Source organism: Telopea speciosissima, chromosome 7, assembly GCF_018873765.1.
Source record: "Telopea speciosissima isolate NSW1024214 ecotype Mountain lineage chromosome 7, Tspe_v1, whole genome shotgun sequence".
Classification (NCBI taxonomy): Eukaryota; Viridiplantae; Streptophyta; class Magnoliopsida; order Proteales; family Proteaceae; genus Telopea; species Telopea speciosissima.
Genome location: NC_057922.1, coordinates 4,091,801 through 4,108,522, shown reverse-complemented (window position 1 = coordinate 4,108,522; position 16,722 = coordinate 4,091,801). Strand labels below are relative to the sequence as shown.

Genomic DNA, 16,722 nt, shown 5'->3' with positions numbered 1-16,722 from the left:
TGATGGTCTCTTGCCCTTATTTTAAAAACTTTTTTTTTTAACCATTAATTAAAAAACTTTTGAGAATAAAACAAGATTCGATCAAAAGAATTGCAAATTCAAAATACACATCAGGTGTCATTTCTACAAGCCCAAAAAGGAAAAAAAATGATGGCACAATGATCATTGTTATTGATAAGGTTAAGAATAGATTCGGATTGAAATCTAATTCTCTAATGAAACTTAAATCAGGCTCTAAGAAAAGATGATCCTATTATTAACCGAACAGAATTTAATAATGGCACAATCTGATTTTGTTTTCTTCTATAGCTACTTGTTGGATCTCTATCGCCCCCAGTATTGGGGGGTCCTGTGCGCATCATGCGATTGGGCACCACTCATGTGTGCACGATAGGACTCACTGTGTAAATATGGGCAATGCCCAACCACACGATATGCACTGAACCACCCCAGTATTGAGGGCGATAATTTTCCGCTACTTGTGACCCATCATTACTTGTCACATGGATGCCATGGATTCATAGTGGAAAAGAGTGGAGCTATGCGAGAGAGACGCTCACAAGTCACATCCACTTTACCACTTATCTTCCAGCTTGAAACAATTATTATAGGAAAGCGTAAAGCAATTTTTTTTATTTTTCTAAAACTCGTCAAAATATGAAATTTAAAATTTTATAAAATTAGATCTATTTTTTCTGTAATTGAATCCAATGATACTTATTTCATGAGATGTTTTTGTACGAGAGATTGGCCTACAACATCCTCCTTGGGTCAATCCCTCTCCTGCATTTATTCCTCCCTTAATAATTGATAGAGATGTTATTTCATAAAGGAAGAGAGATAGACACAAGGAACTGAAGGGAGCAAGGGTAGACAGATGTCTTTTGAGGAAGAGAGAGATAGACACATGAGAGTGTTGATGTAAACCACACTCCTGGACGGAGTTCTTTTTTCATGTATGTGTGTGTGAAACTTAAGAAAACAAAAAGGACCTGAGATCTGGGTTCTAATAAAATAATCGGGGATCAAATTGAAAATTTTAAAAAAATAAAAAATGCATGGATTTCAAAGTAAAAAATTCAACATGCACCCTCTCACATAATAAGACGTAGTTCACAACTCACATTGCCAGTTTGATACTCTTTCTCTTATTTGATTAATATGAATGATGTCATTCTCTACACTACCATTGCTGTAAAGTAGAGATTTCTCCTAATACTAACATTGTGAACGTGATTTCAAGAATCTGGACTCGGCCGATTAGGATTGAGATCAATTGACATTGATCATGTTTTCTATTAATCCTAATTGTTATTATCTAAATCAGATTTCGATCGGTCGGTTCTTAATAATTTTCTTTGTAAAGTAAATTACTCAAATTTCCCCTGGACTGTGTCCTAATTCCAATCACTTCCTCTGTATATTCAATAATTACAGTGAAGGTGATTGAGAATTAGCCAAAAAAGAGAATAATTGTTGAAAATACAAAAGTGGAGATTGGAATTAAGGTGAAGTTCAGGAAAGGTCTGAGTAATTGAACCTCCTTTGTATTTCAATTGAATCGAATCGATTCTGAGCTGGTTCCTAATTCTCATCTAGTTCTATTTTGATTTAAATCGATTCCAATCCAATTCAGATCGAAATCAACTCAGACCAATTCGGAGGCCGATCCTGAATTTTTATACCTTGGTTGTGAAGAACCCTCTAACAATTATGCTCCAAATCATATCTGGAGATCGGGATTAATAGCATATGTCAAGATATTTTTCATCGGCAAAAGTCTGTTGTTTCTTGCAGCTTTTCTTATGTTCCAAGATCCTCCAATTCTATGGCAGACTCTTTGGCCAGGTCGACCCTATCGGTTGAATCTCCAATAGTTTGACCACTTACCTCTATGTAACTTTTCCAACTTTGTAATAGAGATGCTATTGTTTATAATGACTCTTTTAATCAATAGATTTTATTTCAACAAACAAAAAAAAAAAAAATTGTGAAGAACCCTCTAACAAAAAAAATTATCTGAGGACCATGACTCCCACATGATTATATTCTTTGATCCCACCCCTTCATATACCCATTTCTTAAACAAGAAAACCATAAGTTATAACCCCATCACTGCCATTAGGGGAGGCAGTGTGAGCACCACAAAGGAGCAAAACACGGCTTAGTGGTATCACTGTGACCCAATGCGGGGCACCCACTAGCCGCTTTGCCTGAAAATATCTAAACAGACAAACGGAAACCAAAGATGGGCTGGGCTCACTGTCACTTTAAAAGTATGGGATTATGTAATGGACCCATTTGACCCATATTTCAAGGAGTCGTTAGACCCATGCATTGGAAAACGTAAGGACATTTTTGTCAATTAAAAGCATTCTCAATGCAAAATGCACAGGCGGTTCCCTCTTTCTCTCCCCTCCCTCTCCTCCTGATAGTAAAGACGAAAGGAAAAGTGCAGACTGCAGAGAACTTAAGAACTAAGAAAGAAAACAAAAAAGGAGTCTCTGTTTCTTTTCCTTTTCCTTTTGACAATCCCTCCCATTCCCATCTCTTTTACCGAAGAGAGAGATTTTAAAGCTGATACCTCTCTCTCTCTCTTTGTCTCTCTCACGCACACATTACGAGGCTCTCTTCCCGAATCGTCTTGTTGCAGATTTCTTCACTTTCTTCTCTGCAAGACCATAGTTTCAAACCCGAAAAGATACTTATTTCGTACATTGGATATAGATTTAAAAAAGAAGTGAGGTGAAATCTTGTTTTATTAGGAAGGATCAAGGAAAACAAATGTAGAGAAAATTTTGGAGACTGATATGAATTCCCCTCGTCAACTACTCTTCTAGATCACGAGGTCGGTCTCTGGCTCTCTGCTGAACGACCTGTTTCACTTTCGCTACCCAGAATGTCAGAACACGAGGGTTTGGAAAGCTACAATACGTAGCCACCGTTTTCATTTATCATTTGTGTTTCATTGAGTTTCAGGAGAGGTGGGTTTTTCTCATTGAATGGAAAACTTAGCACTCACCAGGGAGAGAAAGATTTCTGTTCTTTGGTGACAAAGTGGACGGTCGAAGGAACTAACCAAGTGGCTGCTTGTGGTGTTGGTTCCGTTTGAACTTTGAATCGTTTGTGGAGGTTCGTTACAGTTAATGGGTCTTTTACAGTTTAGTAATTTCAAGTGCAGATAGGTCTATTGCTTTTCCCTGAGACGGTGGATTTCGAGAGAAACAACTGTGGCGACTGGCGAACAGCATTTAAAAAGCGGCAGTTACGCGAGAGTTTCGATAATGGAGTTAGATTCTTTAAGTGGGCTTTTGCGAGCGTGAGCGTGGTCGCTAGCGCGAAATGGGTTGTTCGAGCTCTAGAAGCGGTAAGAACGAGGCTCTACGGCTCTGTAAGGAGCGGAAGAAATTTATCGAGCAAGCTATCGATTCTAGGTACGCTCTTGCAGCTGCTCACCTCGGTTATGTTCAATCTTTCAGAAACATTGGAATTGCGCTTCGGCGATACGCAGAGGCCGAGGTATTGACGGAATCATCCCTCTCTACTTCTGCAACTGAACATGATAAAACCCCTTCTCACTCCTCTTACCCATCTCCATCTCCTTCCCACATTGCCGAGACTCTGGATTCACCACTGCACAACGAAAGTCCCATTTCACCTCCGCTCTCCAACTTGAGTTACATGAGATTGGGAGGAACTGCAGCGGTAACTGTTAATATTGATCCATCCTTGGATAGTTTCATGGACGATGATTTCATGAACTTCCCGCCACCCCCACCTCCCCCTCCACCTGGGGCCGGATTTTCGTGGGACTATTTTGATCCTGCTGATGAAACAGAGAGGTTCAGGTTTTTTGGTAGGAATGGATTTGATAGGAATATGTCGGAGTTGAGACAGTTCCGAGGAGAGGAAGTTGTTCCTTTCATTGATGGGGTTGGGGAGAATTTGGAGAAGACTGATTCAAAATGGAACGGTGAAATCTTTCCAGGGCCAGCAAGGCCAGAATCTGAACGGAGGACTGAAACTTCTGGTGATTCAGCTGCTCGATCTCGAAGTAAAGCACTGGTTGACGAAGAAAAACTGCTGCAGTCCGATCTTATTTCCAATGGGTTGGCGGAAAATTTGGTTGGCAATGTTGTTATGGAGCAGTCAAATTCCAGGAAAGAGAAGACACAGCCAGAGAAAGAGATATCTGCTGATAGGGAGGATCCATCTGAGTTCATCACCCACAGGGCTAAAGATTTTTTGTCAAGCATAAAGGATATTGAGCATCGTTTCTTTAGAGCATCCGAATCTGGCAAGGAGTTCTCTAGAATGCTTGAAGCAAATAAAATCAGCCTCAACTGTACTCATACCAAAGGTATTCCTGGAAGTAATCTGTGCTGCATTTTGATTTACTATTTAACAGGATCATATGGATTTTCTTTGATTTTTTGTTTCGGTAAGCATTGAGGTTCATTTTTACCTTTTCAATTCTCCTTAAAATTAGCTTCTTTGCAGGGAGTTCACCTAACTCTGTACTTGTGGCAGCTTTTGATCTAGTCTGTTGCCAGCGTCAAAACACACTTCTTACTGATGGTAGGTTTTCATTGATAGCTAGACTGGTTCTCCCATTAACATGTTCCTGCATCATTTTGGGAGCTTAATAATGTTCCAAAATTTTTTGGTGACAGTTTCAGAGGTGGTTTTCATACAATAAATTGTCTATTTCCACTGTGTGGTCGTATTTAATCGGTGGGTAGTGTTCCTGGATTATTGTGGCCATATTTCTTATTGGGAAACTCTAATTGTAACCAAAATTGGTGGGAAAGAACACATGTGTTCTTAGAAAACTTGAAAAGACAATAGCAGCTCTTTAATAGACATTGTTTAATCATTTTCAACTTATTTTGAAAATCCTTTTTAACCTCTGACAATTAAAAGAAGGCTACGACTTCTCAATTCACCACTTTGGTTACAACAAGATGCACCTTTTCTTATTTATTGCCAGTTTTGCCAATCTCTTGAAGAACAGAATCCAACCAAATTTTGGATGGCCTGAAAACTTTATTCAACTGAGTGAAATTTACCCCATCCCAGAAGATTATAAATTCCATTGAGTGGAATTGTGTAGTAATCTCGTCTAAAATTACGTAGGCCGTCACTTACCCAAAAGATAGCCTATTGACTGAATATACTGCGAACCTTCCTGGTGGGTGTGTTTACTGGATGTTGTAAACGAAACAACGTAGGAAAAATGTCTCTTTTATATTGTCATGACATCGAATCTCTCAATGTCTCTGTAGAAACTCCACAACATACGAAAAAACTGATTACTTGGAACCGGTCAACATCTTTTCAATCATCTTCATCTAGGAATCATCTTGCAACGGCTTCAAAGGATGACATTGACGATAGTGGAAGTGAATTTATCGAAGAGTTTTGCATGATCTCGGGGAGCCATTCCTCCACCTTAGACCGATTGTTTGCATGGGAGCGGAAACTTTATGATGAAGTTAAGGTACTTGGTTTGATACATTTTATCTACAAATTCCTTTAATAGTATCTATTGTTTAGTTCTGCATGCACTGTAATTGGCTTATAATAATTGTCTTTGCCTTTTCTGATTTGTATTATTCATATGGTCTTTCTAGGACCATCCATGTGTTCATAGTTTTTAACTTGTTTGGAATGTTACCCTTAGTTCATCACATTGTAGTGCTTGGCTTGTGAGAAATGCCCTGCTTGCCCAGGGGGGGCCTGCCTGCATATAACAAATTTAGAGTATCACTTGAAACCTTTCTGAACAGTCTTAGATTTGGATTCAAAAGAGCCTTACTCATGTAGATTTTTGCCAAGCGGAGTAACCGGAGTTTGCATTTTGAATGATAGGTACCCTTGCTTTATTGTGGTACGTAAAACAGAATGAAAACATTGGATGGCAAGAAAAATTAGAAGACCTTTGCATGATGAATCCCGTCACCAGTTTGAAATGGATGGTGGCTTTGTGATGGGAACATGGAAAGCCACATCCATTTCAAAGAACCTTTCCCATCACTATTTTTTCCATGTTCTCAGTGTGATGGAGATTCCCACTTTTTAAAGCAGCCTCCAATAAAGCCAGCGCAGTTTCATTTTGTAATTCTGATGCATGCAAGTTCAGTTTTTACTAATTGTCACTTCTCTTGTTTGTATGGGAAATGGACCACAGTTGCTCAAAAATAACATACCTGGCTGTTAATATAGAATGAGGTATGGCACTTTTATGTGCCTGGTGGAGCTTAGTTGGTGCTCAATTTTCCTTTTATTTATGTGGTATGTTCCAACCGATAAATACTACACCATTTTGGCATGATCAACGGGTCAATTTTGGTCAAGATTTGGAGGAGGATAATTGATGATGCTAAGGGGAAAGGTTCAATACACGGTGGGATATGTAATTGAGTTCGGCTCCGAAATTTAACAAATGGTTAATCCACCATTCCACCTAATCAATGGCTAGTATTGCCACCTCAACCTTCCATTGATTTTACTGGTAAAAAATATGAGAGAAATACATTAGATGGTGGATCACAATGATGAGATGGCTTACTAAATTCATATGAAAAAAGTGATGGCTTACAAATTTGACATGTGGACAAGCCAAGGGTGCTCTATCTATCCAATGGTCCAATGTGCCCCATCAGCTGTCCACATGATAGAAATAAACCACTTGTCAACTGATACTTCTCTTGGGTTGCTTTTCTAGGGAACCTTTCGCCCACACTCCCCCCTTTTTTTCCTGTTTCTTTTATCATGGATTTGTGAGGGTTTGAACAAAATCTTCATTCTTTCCTCATACTTTTATTATATTGTAATTAAAATAAAATTCTCAGAAAAATCTTATGATAAGTAGGTAAAGCAAAGTAATCTAAAATTCAATTTATTTTAATTATAACTTGATCTTGATCCTGGTGCAGTCTCCTAAGCTGCCACTAAAGCCATTGTAAATAACCTTAAGAAAGAACATTATTTCTTTTTTTATAGCCATTTCATTTTATTTTTGTTTTATTTTTGATGTATAACATGATTGAATCTTAAGTTCCATCACCTTTCCCCCTATGAACATCACTATCATGATGGAAAGTATGGAGAAGCAATTTATTCTTTTTGTCCTTGGTAGGCTAGTGAGTCCATCAAGAAGGTGTTTGATCAGAAGTGTGATCAGCTCAGGCACCAATTTGCCAAGGATGTAAGCCCCAAAGTGATTGACAAGACTCGGGCAGTTGTGAAAGATCTACATTCACGAATAACAGTGGCTATTCATGCGGTTGATTCAATAGCGAAACGAATTGAAAAATTAAGGGATGAAGAGTTGCAACCACAGCTTGTGGAGATGATACAGGGGTAATTTTTTTCCATTTCATTCATCTTCAAATAAGTTAGGACTCTGAACCTTTGTCCATGAATTGTTTCCTCTGATTTCTGTTGGTTTTCAAACTGATTGCATTCTGATCGAAGACTAGATGCCTCTGAGATGTATCTAATTATAGCATCAGATTCATGACCGGTGGACCCTCCGCAGATTGATTCGGATGTGGAAGGCGATGCTTGCATGCCATCATGCACAATATATCACAATTTCACTTGCCTACCATTCAAAGAGCTCAACATCAGGACCTGTTCAGGGTGATTCTCACAGGCAGGTGTTGGCTCATCTCCACCATGAGATCGAGTGCTTTGGATCAAGCTTCACAGACTGGATTGAAGCTCACATATCTTACGTAGAAGCTCTCAATGGCTGGCTCCAAAATTGCATTTTACTACCTCAAGAGCGATCCAAGGGAAGGAGAGTCTTCTGTCCCCGCCGGGCTCTGGCCCCACCTATTTTTGTTCTGTGTCTTGACTGGTCAGCTGGGATCAGAGCCCTGCCGTCTGGAGAGCTCAAAGATGCCATCAAAGCCTTAGCAACTAATGTGCGCAATTCAATGGAGCAGCAGACAGGAGATCAACAAAAGAAACAAGGATCCCTAGATTCAGACGATGGTGAAGGATCAGAAAATAGTAAGTATGAGAGGCATGAAAATACTTCAAAAGTTGGCAGCATACACTCAGGTTTGACTAAGGCACTTGACCAGCTGACCAAGTTTGCAGAGGCTTCCTTAAAAATGTATGAAGACATCCGACAGGGAAGTGAGGCTGCTAGGATTGCATATACAAGTTGCAGAACTACTAGATTGTGAGGAAGGGTGTTTCAATCAAATTTTAGGTACAAAAATCTTTTTGACAATTAATTAAATAAAGTTTCTTGGGTTTGTGTTCCTTAACATTAGATTCCCAGTAGATAAAAAGAAATCGTCTTTTGGTAGTAGGACTCTAGGAAACTGTAAAATTTTATGATCAATAAAGCTCAACTTTGGAGAAAAAATATTCTTCATTTATACGCAATGCACTGTAGATATAAACTCCTTATTTGGAAAGAATTTCTCCTACACAATCAAGAAGGAATCTGTTAAAAGTTTCTGGATACTCATGGCAGCTGCACTTCTAGCCCTTGTACTTCGAATGTAGAACAGTTCTCCATCTGAATGGGGTAAAGGAAGAACAAAAAAAAAGAAAGAAAATCTCACTTTACATCTGTTTAGAATAGGTTTAGTTTTGAATTAGAGGAATTTTAAATTTAAAAAAAAAAAAAACTTGTGCACCGATTACCATCGGTATTATTATATTTGATCTTGTTACAGAGATGTTTATATGTTTATACCTGAATCATGGACTTACTACCTGTTGATCTTACAGAAGCTTCAAATTTACTAATGTTCCAGGCCAGAAAAATAGGTAGTATCCTTTACAGCAGTCCAATATTTCTACATAAGGGCTGATATCTTATTCATCTGAACGTCCGTCCCAAATATAGCAGTCAAAATCCAACATATTATGTATACTGAATCATATCGTTCTGAACTTCTGATTGCATGGTTATGGGGGCCGTGTGACATAATTTCAGGATTAAATGCATCCATATGCCTCAGACCAAAACTGTCAATATTTCTCACTTGGAAATTCAGATATTCTGTCAGCTTGTGGATAGCATGCTAATAGAAAGAAAATACGTTATAGACTTTTCTTTCTACCACCTTACTTTAGGGCAAATAAGCTCATATTTCTTACGATTAGGCGTGATGAAACATATAACCATGACCAATAATCTATGTTGTGTGGTTAGGCTCTCTTCCAATATAACTTTACAATTTTTACATAACAACTTATCAAACCTTCTAGTTAGAAAGAAATCTATTTGGTTTTTATACTATTTTTTAAGGTAATTAAATGTTCCTTTCTTTTTCAAATATGCATTTCCAATTGATAAAATCATAAGCCACAAGGCCCACACCAACTAATGTCATGAATTATGACTTTGCATTTTACGAAAAAATGCCGAATGTTAGGACAGTCTCTAGTTCATCCCTCTTGGGACCTTGCAAAAGTGGGTCCATGAGACTATAATCCTGGTGTTGAGAAGCAAGCCCTTCCCTATGTGAATGTGAAATAAAAATGAAACAACCCACAAATGTGTGCATGTAAATGCTGAAAACAATAAAAGAAAGTAATCATAAATCAAATCACAATACTAAATTTGTGGAAAACCCTTCAAGGTGAATGGAAAAATAAAATGGGGGAAATCCGAGATAGATTCACTAATTAAACAGTGGGGGAGAGTTTTCTGTCTGGGAGCATAGTCCTTGCCCAATGAAAACGCACACAGAAGCATCAACAAGAGCGTGATTATCGCCTTTCATGGGGGTGGTCATTTCGCCACATCTTGTATCTGGGTGTAGAAACTATGCTCCCGGATAGAATCCTTTTTCCCTCGGATAATATTACACTTCCCAACTTTTCAATATAAAATCTAGAGATAAAAGAAAGATAAAATCTGGTCTGCCCTGCTGAAATCTCCTGCACTTCTTCTTGAAGATGCTTTTAAATCTGGTCTGATTTGGTTTCCTAAAAGCTTCAAAAGAAAAGAATAAAAAACTCTGAAAAACCTGTTCCCCTTTTCCTCGCTCTCTCTCTGCTCTTTTTCTTAACAAGAAAATAAGTGCTGGGAAAAAAAAAACTGCGGGCCAAGTTCTGGGCTAGATCCCCACAACAACACTCAGCAATTTAAGAGTAATCAAAGTGAAAGGATGATGAAAGGTACAAAAACTAAGCATAATTAAGCACAATCAATCTTTTTTCACAAGCCAAGAGGACAGAAGAGCCCTTGCAAGCCAAAACAAACCCAAGTGAAGCCTTTCCCTGTTTCACTATGCTATGACTTTCAATCAAATTTACACAGTTCAAGCCATGATTTATGATTTTCAATCAAATTTACACAGTTCAAGCCATGATTCAAACAGTCAATAAAACAAAAGGAGACCACAATCAGATTCCCTCCAATGTCTTGGTGGAGAGACTAATCAAAATCACTCTTAACAACAGCACTTAATTCCAGGTTTTACCACAGTTTTTTGAACAAAAAAACCCAAGAACAACTCATAGAGAGGCTCTAATGGAGAAGGGAATTATTCAATTACAGCAAAATTTTCAGTTCTGGACACCCATCTTAATGCCGAGCGACATGCCGACGCTCCCAACTGCTTCAGCGATTGCGAAATACTTTGCAGGATCTTCGAGTACATATTTAATAGTTCTGCTCTCGATTTCCCTCACAAGCCCGAGCAGATGTCGCATTCAGATTTCCCTGTGTTCGTCCTTGGGGATCTCCCCAGGCATCTGCAGATCAGGTGGGGAATTGAAATACTCAAAGACCTTTTCTTGGATATCTCCGTATTTTTCCCCTCACGTAATCGGAGAGCAGAGCCGTGCTTGTTCCTTGTGTTCGTCTGGCCTACATGCTTCCATTCATCTTCAACCATCGGATTAAGATTTACAATTTGTTTCTGTCTTTCATTTTTTTTTTTCTGAGAATGGATGAGGTTGCCATCATCACAAGCTGTATTATTGGTGGTGCATTTATTCCTTGTACAGAAATTGCAGGTTCAAAACCGCCATGGTTTTGAGTGAGCTTTACTTACACAGGTATGCATCCAATAAACTGGTTCTACACTCCATGACAACATAGTTTCAGGTATTGAGATTGGATTGGGCATTTCATTCATGTCTGATCCACTGATTTGATACCAATCCCCCAAAAGATTTGACTGTTTAACTTTGTTTATACTTTATAGCCCTATCCACCCAATCACAGCCAATCCTGTATCAAAGTTTCTAAACCTTGTTTGGAGGTCATGAATGGTCCAGTGTCAATCTTAGGTTGGCTGCCCAGCTGACCCAATCCAGTTTGGATTTCAAATTGTTTATACCAAACCCAGCTCAGGTCATTCTCAAGAAGTTGTAACGTGACAGTTGAGACTGGTGGCCACAAAAAATATCCATTGTTCCATCCAGATCATTTATAGGGTTGCCTAAATAAATTGGATTGTACATTAGACTTTATATTGGGTAGCTCAGCAAGGTTTGAGGACCCAGATTCAAAAGCCATTGTTTCTTCCAGAACCTTTTTTAGAGAAAGACAACAATAATTTATCAACATTATGAACCTTTTAGGATCTGGGTATCCTTTCCTTCTGTGTAAGGACTGAAACTTTATCAACATTTTCAAAAGACACTGTTACTTCCTAATCTAGTTTTAAATAAAAGACAAAAATCCATAGTTTATGCAGAGAGGTACAAGCTTTTCAGGATTTGGAAAACCAATAATCTGTTACCAGCTCCATCCAAAGTTGACAAACACATCTCATTCATAAGAACCATATGAGTAATGAAAGCAGTGAAAAGCTGGATTTCTCTTTGGAGAATGTGTTATTGTGTCTAAAACAGACAAAACATTTACATTATGTTAATCTCTTATTTTATAAACTAATCAGAGCATTATAAAAACCATACAATCTCTCACACATATCTAGAAAGCCCGTAACAAAATGAACTCATAACATGACATGAAATAAGAACAGAAACAAAAATTGATTGGAACAAGAATGTTAAAAACTCAGATAAAACAAATATGGAATTTGGAAAGGAAATTTATATAGAGGAACAAAGGATCAAAATGAAGAAAGACAGTTTGCGCTGCACAGTTATACACTAATCTTGCAAAGAAGAATTCGGATTCGTGGACATCTGTGCAGAAGGCATGAAAAGCTCAAATGCATTAAATTCTCATTTAAGACTCTCACCTATACTTTGGTCACATAGAAGAACTGGAATTCAATGTCATTTAATGCTCTCCCTACTCCACCCATCACCATTTTTGCACTCTACAGCAACCCCACCATTCTCTGTTCCAGCTTTTTATGGTTACTTACCGCAACACCTCGTCTCTATGCCAACACTCGCAGAAGCACATGAAGCAGAAAAAAAGGGTTGCTTTGCAGTAAATAAGAATGGTAAAGTACTGTAAAAAGGAATGTCATCTATCTCCATTTCACGATTCAAAGTTACATGCTTCTTCCCTTGGAGCTCCATCCATTTTTCCATGCCAAAAAGCAAGAAAGGAGAGAACTTACCTTACATGGTCCTAGAGAAGAGCACCAGAAGAGCTGCAGTTAATCGTCTGGTGGTTGTGTTCTTGAGTTGATATTGCAGAGAAATCATCTTTGTTAACTGGGTCTTGGCGTATTGAGCTTCAGAAGTCGCATACTGGAAACCTTCCAGGTTTGGATTCCACATCTTTTATTGCTGTTTAAACATGGACTGTTAATTAATTTTTTTCTCCTTTCCTCATCCATCGAAAAGAAGGGAAAAGCAGAAGGTTTTCTCATTTGGATCTTGAAGATGGAACATCCAGAGAGAAAATATTCCTTTGATTGTTCTTTTTCTGGTTAGGGAAAGTTATGATAGATTTTCTCATCTGTGCTCTGTAAATGAATGTCATAAGAGGTAGTTTCTTATTCAAGTTGTAATGCTGGGGATTTCAATGCAGAAGCTTTCAGATTTTGTTTATATGGTTGAGTGGATTTATGCAAGCGGGATCTCCAGGTGTCTGGTCAGAGATTTTCTCACCTGGGTCTTCAAGATGAACCCGTGGAAAACTGGATTTCTTCTCCAAGCTATAATGTTGGTGGCTGTTTCAAATTCATGGTGGATGGTTTCAGGTTTGGGTTCAATGTCTTCCATTGCTGTGTCTTATGGTGAGAATGGACCTGTGTTTTGTGGCCTGAGGTCAGATGGGTCTCATCTTGTGACTTGCTATGGATCTGATTCAGCTATAATCTATGGAACACCTGCTCGATTTGCATTCTCAGGCCTAACTGCTGGTGATGCATTTGTTTGTGGGCTTCTACTGGAATCAAGCCAGCCCTATTGTTGGGGAAGCAGCATTTACATCCAAATGGGTGTTCCCCAGCCAATGCTAGAGGGAGCTGAATATTTAGAAATCAGTGCTGGAGATCACCATTTTTGTGGTTTGAGGAAACCAAAGAAGGGAAGATTGGGCAGATATATTTCTCTTGTTGATTGTTGGGGCTACAACATGACAGCAAACCATGTGTTCGGTGGTAAAATCATGTCCATCACAGCTGGTTCAATGTTCAACTGTGGATTGTTTTCTGACAACAGAACTGTTTTTTGTTGGGGTGATGAATCTAGTAGTGGGGTTATCAGCTCAATGCCTCTGGAGACGAAGTTTCAGAGTATTTCAGCAGGAGGGTATCATGTTTGTGGAATATTAGAAGGTCACAATTCTAGAGCTTTTTGTTGGGGAAGAAGCTTGGAGTTGGACATGGAAACAGAAATCTCCACTGCATATTCAGATGAAGGAAATGTTGCGTTAGTTCCAGAAGATCCCATGGTTTCTGTGGTAGGGGGAAAGTTCCATGCCTGTGGAATTAAAAGCTCTGATCATGGAGTGATTTGTTGGGGTCGTCTTCACATAGGTAAGAGCACCCCAGCCCCTAATGGAGTTAAGGTTTATGAGATCGCCGCTGGGGATTACTTCACCTGTGGAGTTCTCGCTGATAAATCTCTCCAACCTGTCTGCTGGGGTCTTGGTTTCCCGACATCCCTCCCCTTGGCTGTGTCACCTGGCCTCTGCATGTCTTATCCTTGCAGTCTGGGGTACTACGAGTTTTCTCATGGGACTGAAACATGCAAGTCACCCAACTCCAGAGTTTGTTTGCCTTGTAGCAGTGGCTGCCCTTCTGAGATGTATCAGACCATTCAATGCATGCCAAAGTCTGATCGGCACTGTGAATTCAACTGTTCAAGCTGTGTCTCAGCTGACTGTTTGTCCAATTGCTCTTTCCCTGTGATGGCTAGGCAAAGGAACAACGGAAGAATCTGGTCACTTCAGATGCCAATTTTTGTTGCTGAACTTGTTTTTGCTGTGTTCTTTGTAATTGCCGTGTCCTTGAGCGCATTCTTCTATGTTCGTTATAAACTACAGAGATGTCACTGCTCTTTGGGAGAACCGAAAGCCATAAAGAGCAATGTGGGTTGTGCTTCTTTCCACAAAGAGAATGGTAAAGTCCGGCCTGACTTGGATGAGCTTAAGATCAGGAGGGCTCAGATGTTCAACTATGAGGAACTTGAGAAGGCCACTGGTGGATTTAAAGAAGAGTCTATTGTGGGAAGAGGTAGTTTTTCCTGTGTGTTCAAGGGGGTCTTGAGTGATGAGACAGTGGTTGCAGTTAAAAGGGCGATTAAATCGACAGATCTGAAAAAGAATTCGAAGGAGTTCCACACTGAGCTTGATCTTCTCTCAAGATTAAACCATGCCCACTTGCTCAATCTACTGGGTTACTGTGAAGAAGGTGGGGAGAGGCTTCTGGTGTATGAGTTCATGGCTCATGGGTCTCTGCATCAACATCTCCATGGTAAGAACCCACGCCTGAAAGAACAATTGGATTGGGTGCGGAGGGTAACTATTGCTGTCCAAGCAGCTCGAGGGATTGAATACCTGCATGGTTATGCTTGTCCCCCCGTGATTCACAGAGACATCAAGTCTTCAAACATACTTATTGATGAAGAACACAATGCCCGAGTTGCTGATTTTGGTCTCTCATTGCTTGGCCCAACTGACAGTAGCTCACCCTTGGCTGAGCTACCTGCAGGTACATTGGGATACCTTGACCCAGAATATTATAGACTACATTATCTGACAACCAAATCTGATGTCTATAGCTTTGGTGTCCTACTTTTAGAAATTTTAAGTGGTCGTAAGGCCATTGATATGCAATTTGAAGAAGGCAATATAGTTGAATGGGCAGTTCCACTGATCAAAGCTGGTGATCTGTCAGCAATCTTGGACCCTGTGTTGAAACCACCAGCTGATCTTGAGGCATTGAAAAGAATAGCAAATGTGGCATGCAAGTGTGTGCGAATGAGAGGAAAGGAGAGGCCATCTATGGATAAGGTGACAACTGCCTTAGAGAGAGCCCTTGCACTCTTGATGGGGAGCCCATGCAATGAACAACCAATCTTGCCTACTGAGGTAGTTTTGGGAAGCAGTAGGTTGCACAAAAAATCATCACAAAGGTCTTCAAACCGGTCAGGTTCAGAGGCTGATGTTATTGAAACTGAGGATCAAAGGTTTGAGTTCAGAGCTCCTTCATGGATAACATTTCCAAGTGTTACCTCCTCCCAGAGAAGGAAATCTTCTGTTTCAGATGCTGACATAGATGGGAAGAATTTGGAAGCAAGAAATTTGGGTAATGGAGGGGGTGCTTGTGATGGGTTGAGGTGTTTGGAGGAAGAGATTGGGCCAGCTTCTCCCCAACGGAATTTGTTCTTGCAGCATAACTTCTAAGATTTCCAAAGAACCTCCAGAGTGGATGAAGACCAAATGGAGAAGAGAGGTTTCAAAGAAGAGTTTGATCTATTTCTTAATCTAATATGTAGGCTTGTCTTCTTGAAATTTTATCTGATCTTATTTGGTTTTTGCTATTTCTTCACTGTGTTGGGAACAGAAATGTAGGGTAGAAAGGGGATTAGTTTCTGTTTTACTGCTCTTGTGCATTACTTTGTAACCTTTTGGCTGTAAACTCTGTATGAAATCCTAACCTATTGTCCAGTAGTTTGCAGTATCATCCGTTGGTCATTCCTCTAAAACATGGCCAGAAAACTGGGTTTTAAATTTGTATGATTGGTTGAAGCTCTATATTTATACCTGTAGATGTTCAATTTTTATTTTTCTTTTTTGTTTATTGATTTGGAAGAGACTGTATTGTTACTTTGGAGGACCAGAGTAACTGACAATACTAACCAATGGTTGGAATTAGGTTTGCCAAATTAGCTCTCCACATGGTTCATATCAAGTCAGTTGTGCTGCTATGCCTCGTAACATCCACCAGAATTAAAAAATCTATATCCAGTTTAAATTATGATCTGAGGGTTTGAATTTAAAAAAGAAAAACACAATAGTTCATAAATATAAGTTAGGAACATAACAATGAATGAATGGTATATATTAATCTTCTGGTTCTATTTCCTATTGGGCCAAATGTTTCCAAATTAGTTTCATGAAACCCTATTAAGCTTCATAATGGCCACCAAACAGATTACTACAAAAAAATTGGCATGATCAGGTTGTTCTTTTATATGATCTATGGAACTTTTATTTTTAGAACTTTGATGGTTTACATCATTCAAATGGTCCCAACTAAAATACATAATTGTAATATTTTGGTTGTTCTGATTTTTTATCTAATTAATGCTGTCGTGGCACGGATCATTGTTAGGTATTTAATTTCTTAAATAGAGAGA

General features: G+C 39.1%; 2 protein-coding genes across 4 annotated transcripts; both read left to right on the top strand.

The window, feature by feature from the left end:
* The first annotated feature begins 3,151 nt into the window (after positions 1–3,151).
* Positions 3,152–8,273, top strand: LOC122666746 (protein ALTERED PHOSPHATE STARVATION RESPONSE 1-like). Its single transcript, XM_043862808.1, has 5 exons — positions 3,152–4,360; positions 4,501–4,578; positions 5,286–5,500; positions 7,142–7,365; positions 7,544–8,273. Exons 1-5 carry the CDS (start codon positions 3,343–3,345, stop codon positions 8,199–8,201), a joined length of 2,193 nt encoding a protein of 730 aa, XP_043718743.1. The 5' UTR covers positions 3,152–3,342; the 3' UTR covers positions 8,202–8,273.
* A 4,217-nt stretch (positions 8,274–12,490) lies between these two features.
* LOC122669175 (serine/threonine-protein kinase-like protein CR4) lies at positions 12,491–16,115 on the top strand. 3 transcript variants are annotated; one of them, XM_043865862.1, is made up of 2 exons: positions 12,491–12,670; positions 12,933–16,115. In XM_043865862.1, the coding sequence occupies exon 2, from the start codon at positions 12,938–12,940 to the stop codon at positions 15,764–15,766; it is 2,829 nt and encodes a 942-aa protein (XP_043721797.1). In that variant the 5' UTR covers positions 12,491–12,670; positions 12,933–12,937; the 3' UTR covers positions 15,767–16,115. The 3 variants fall into 3 exon arrangements, with proteins under 3 accessions (XP_043721797.1, XP_043721799.1, XP_043721796.1); XM_043865864.1 differs by having other exon boundaries at positions 12,491–12,675; positions 12,944–16,115; XM_043865861.1 differs by having other exon boundaries at positions 12,491–16,115.
* Positions 16,116–16,722: the final 607 nt, after the last annotated feature.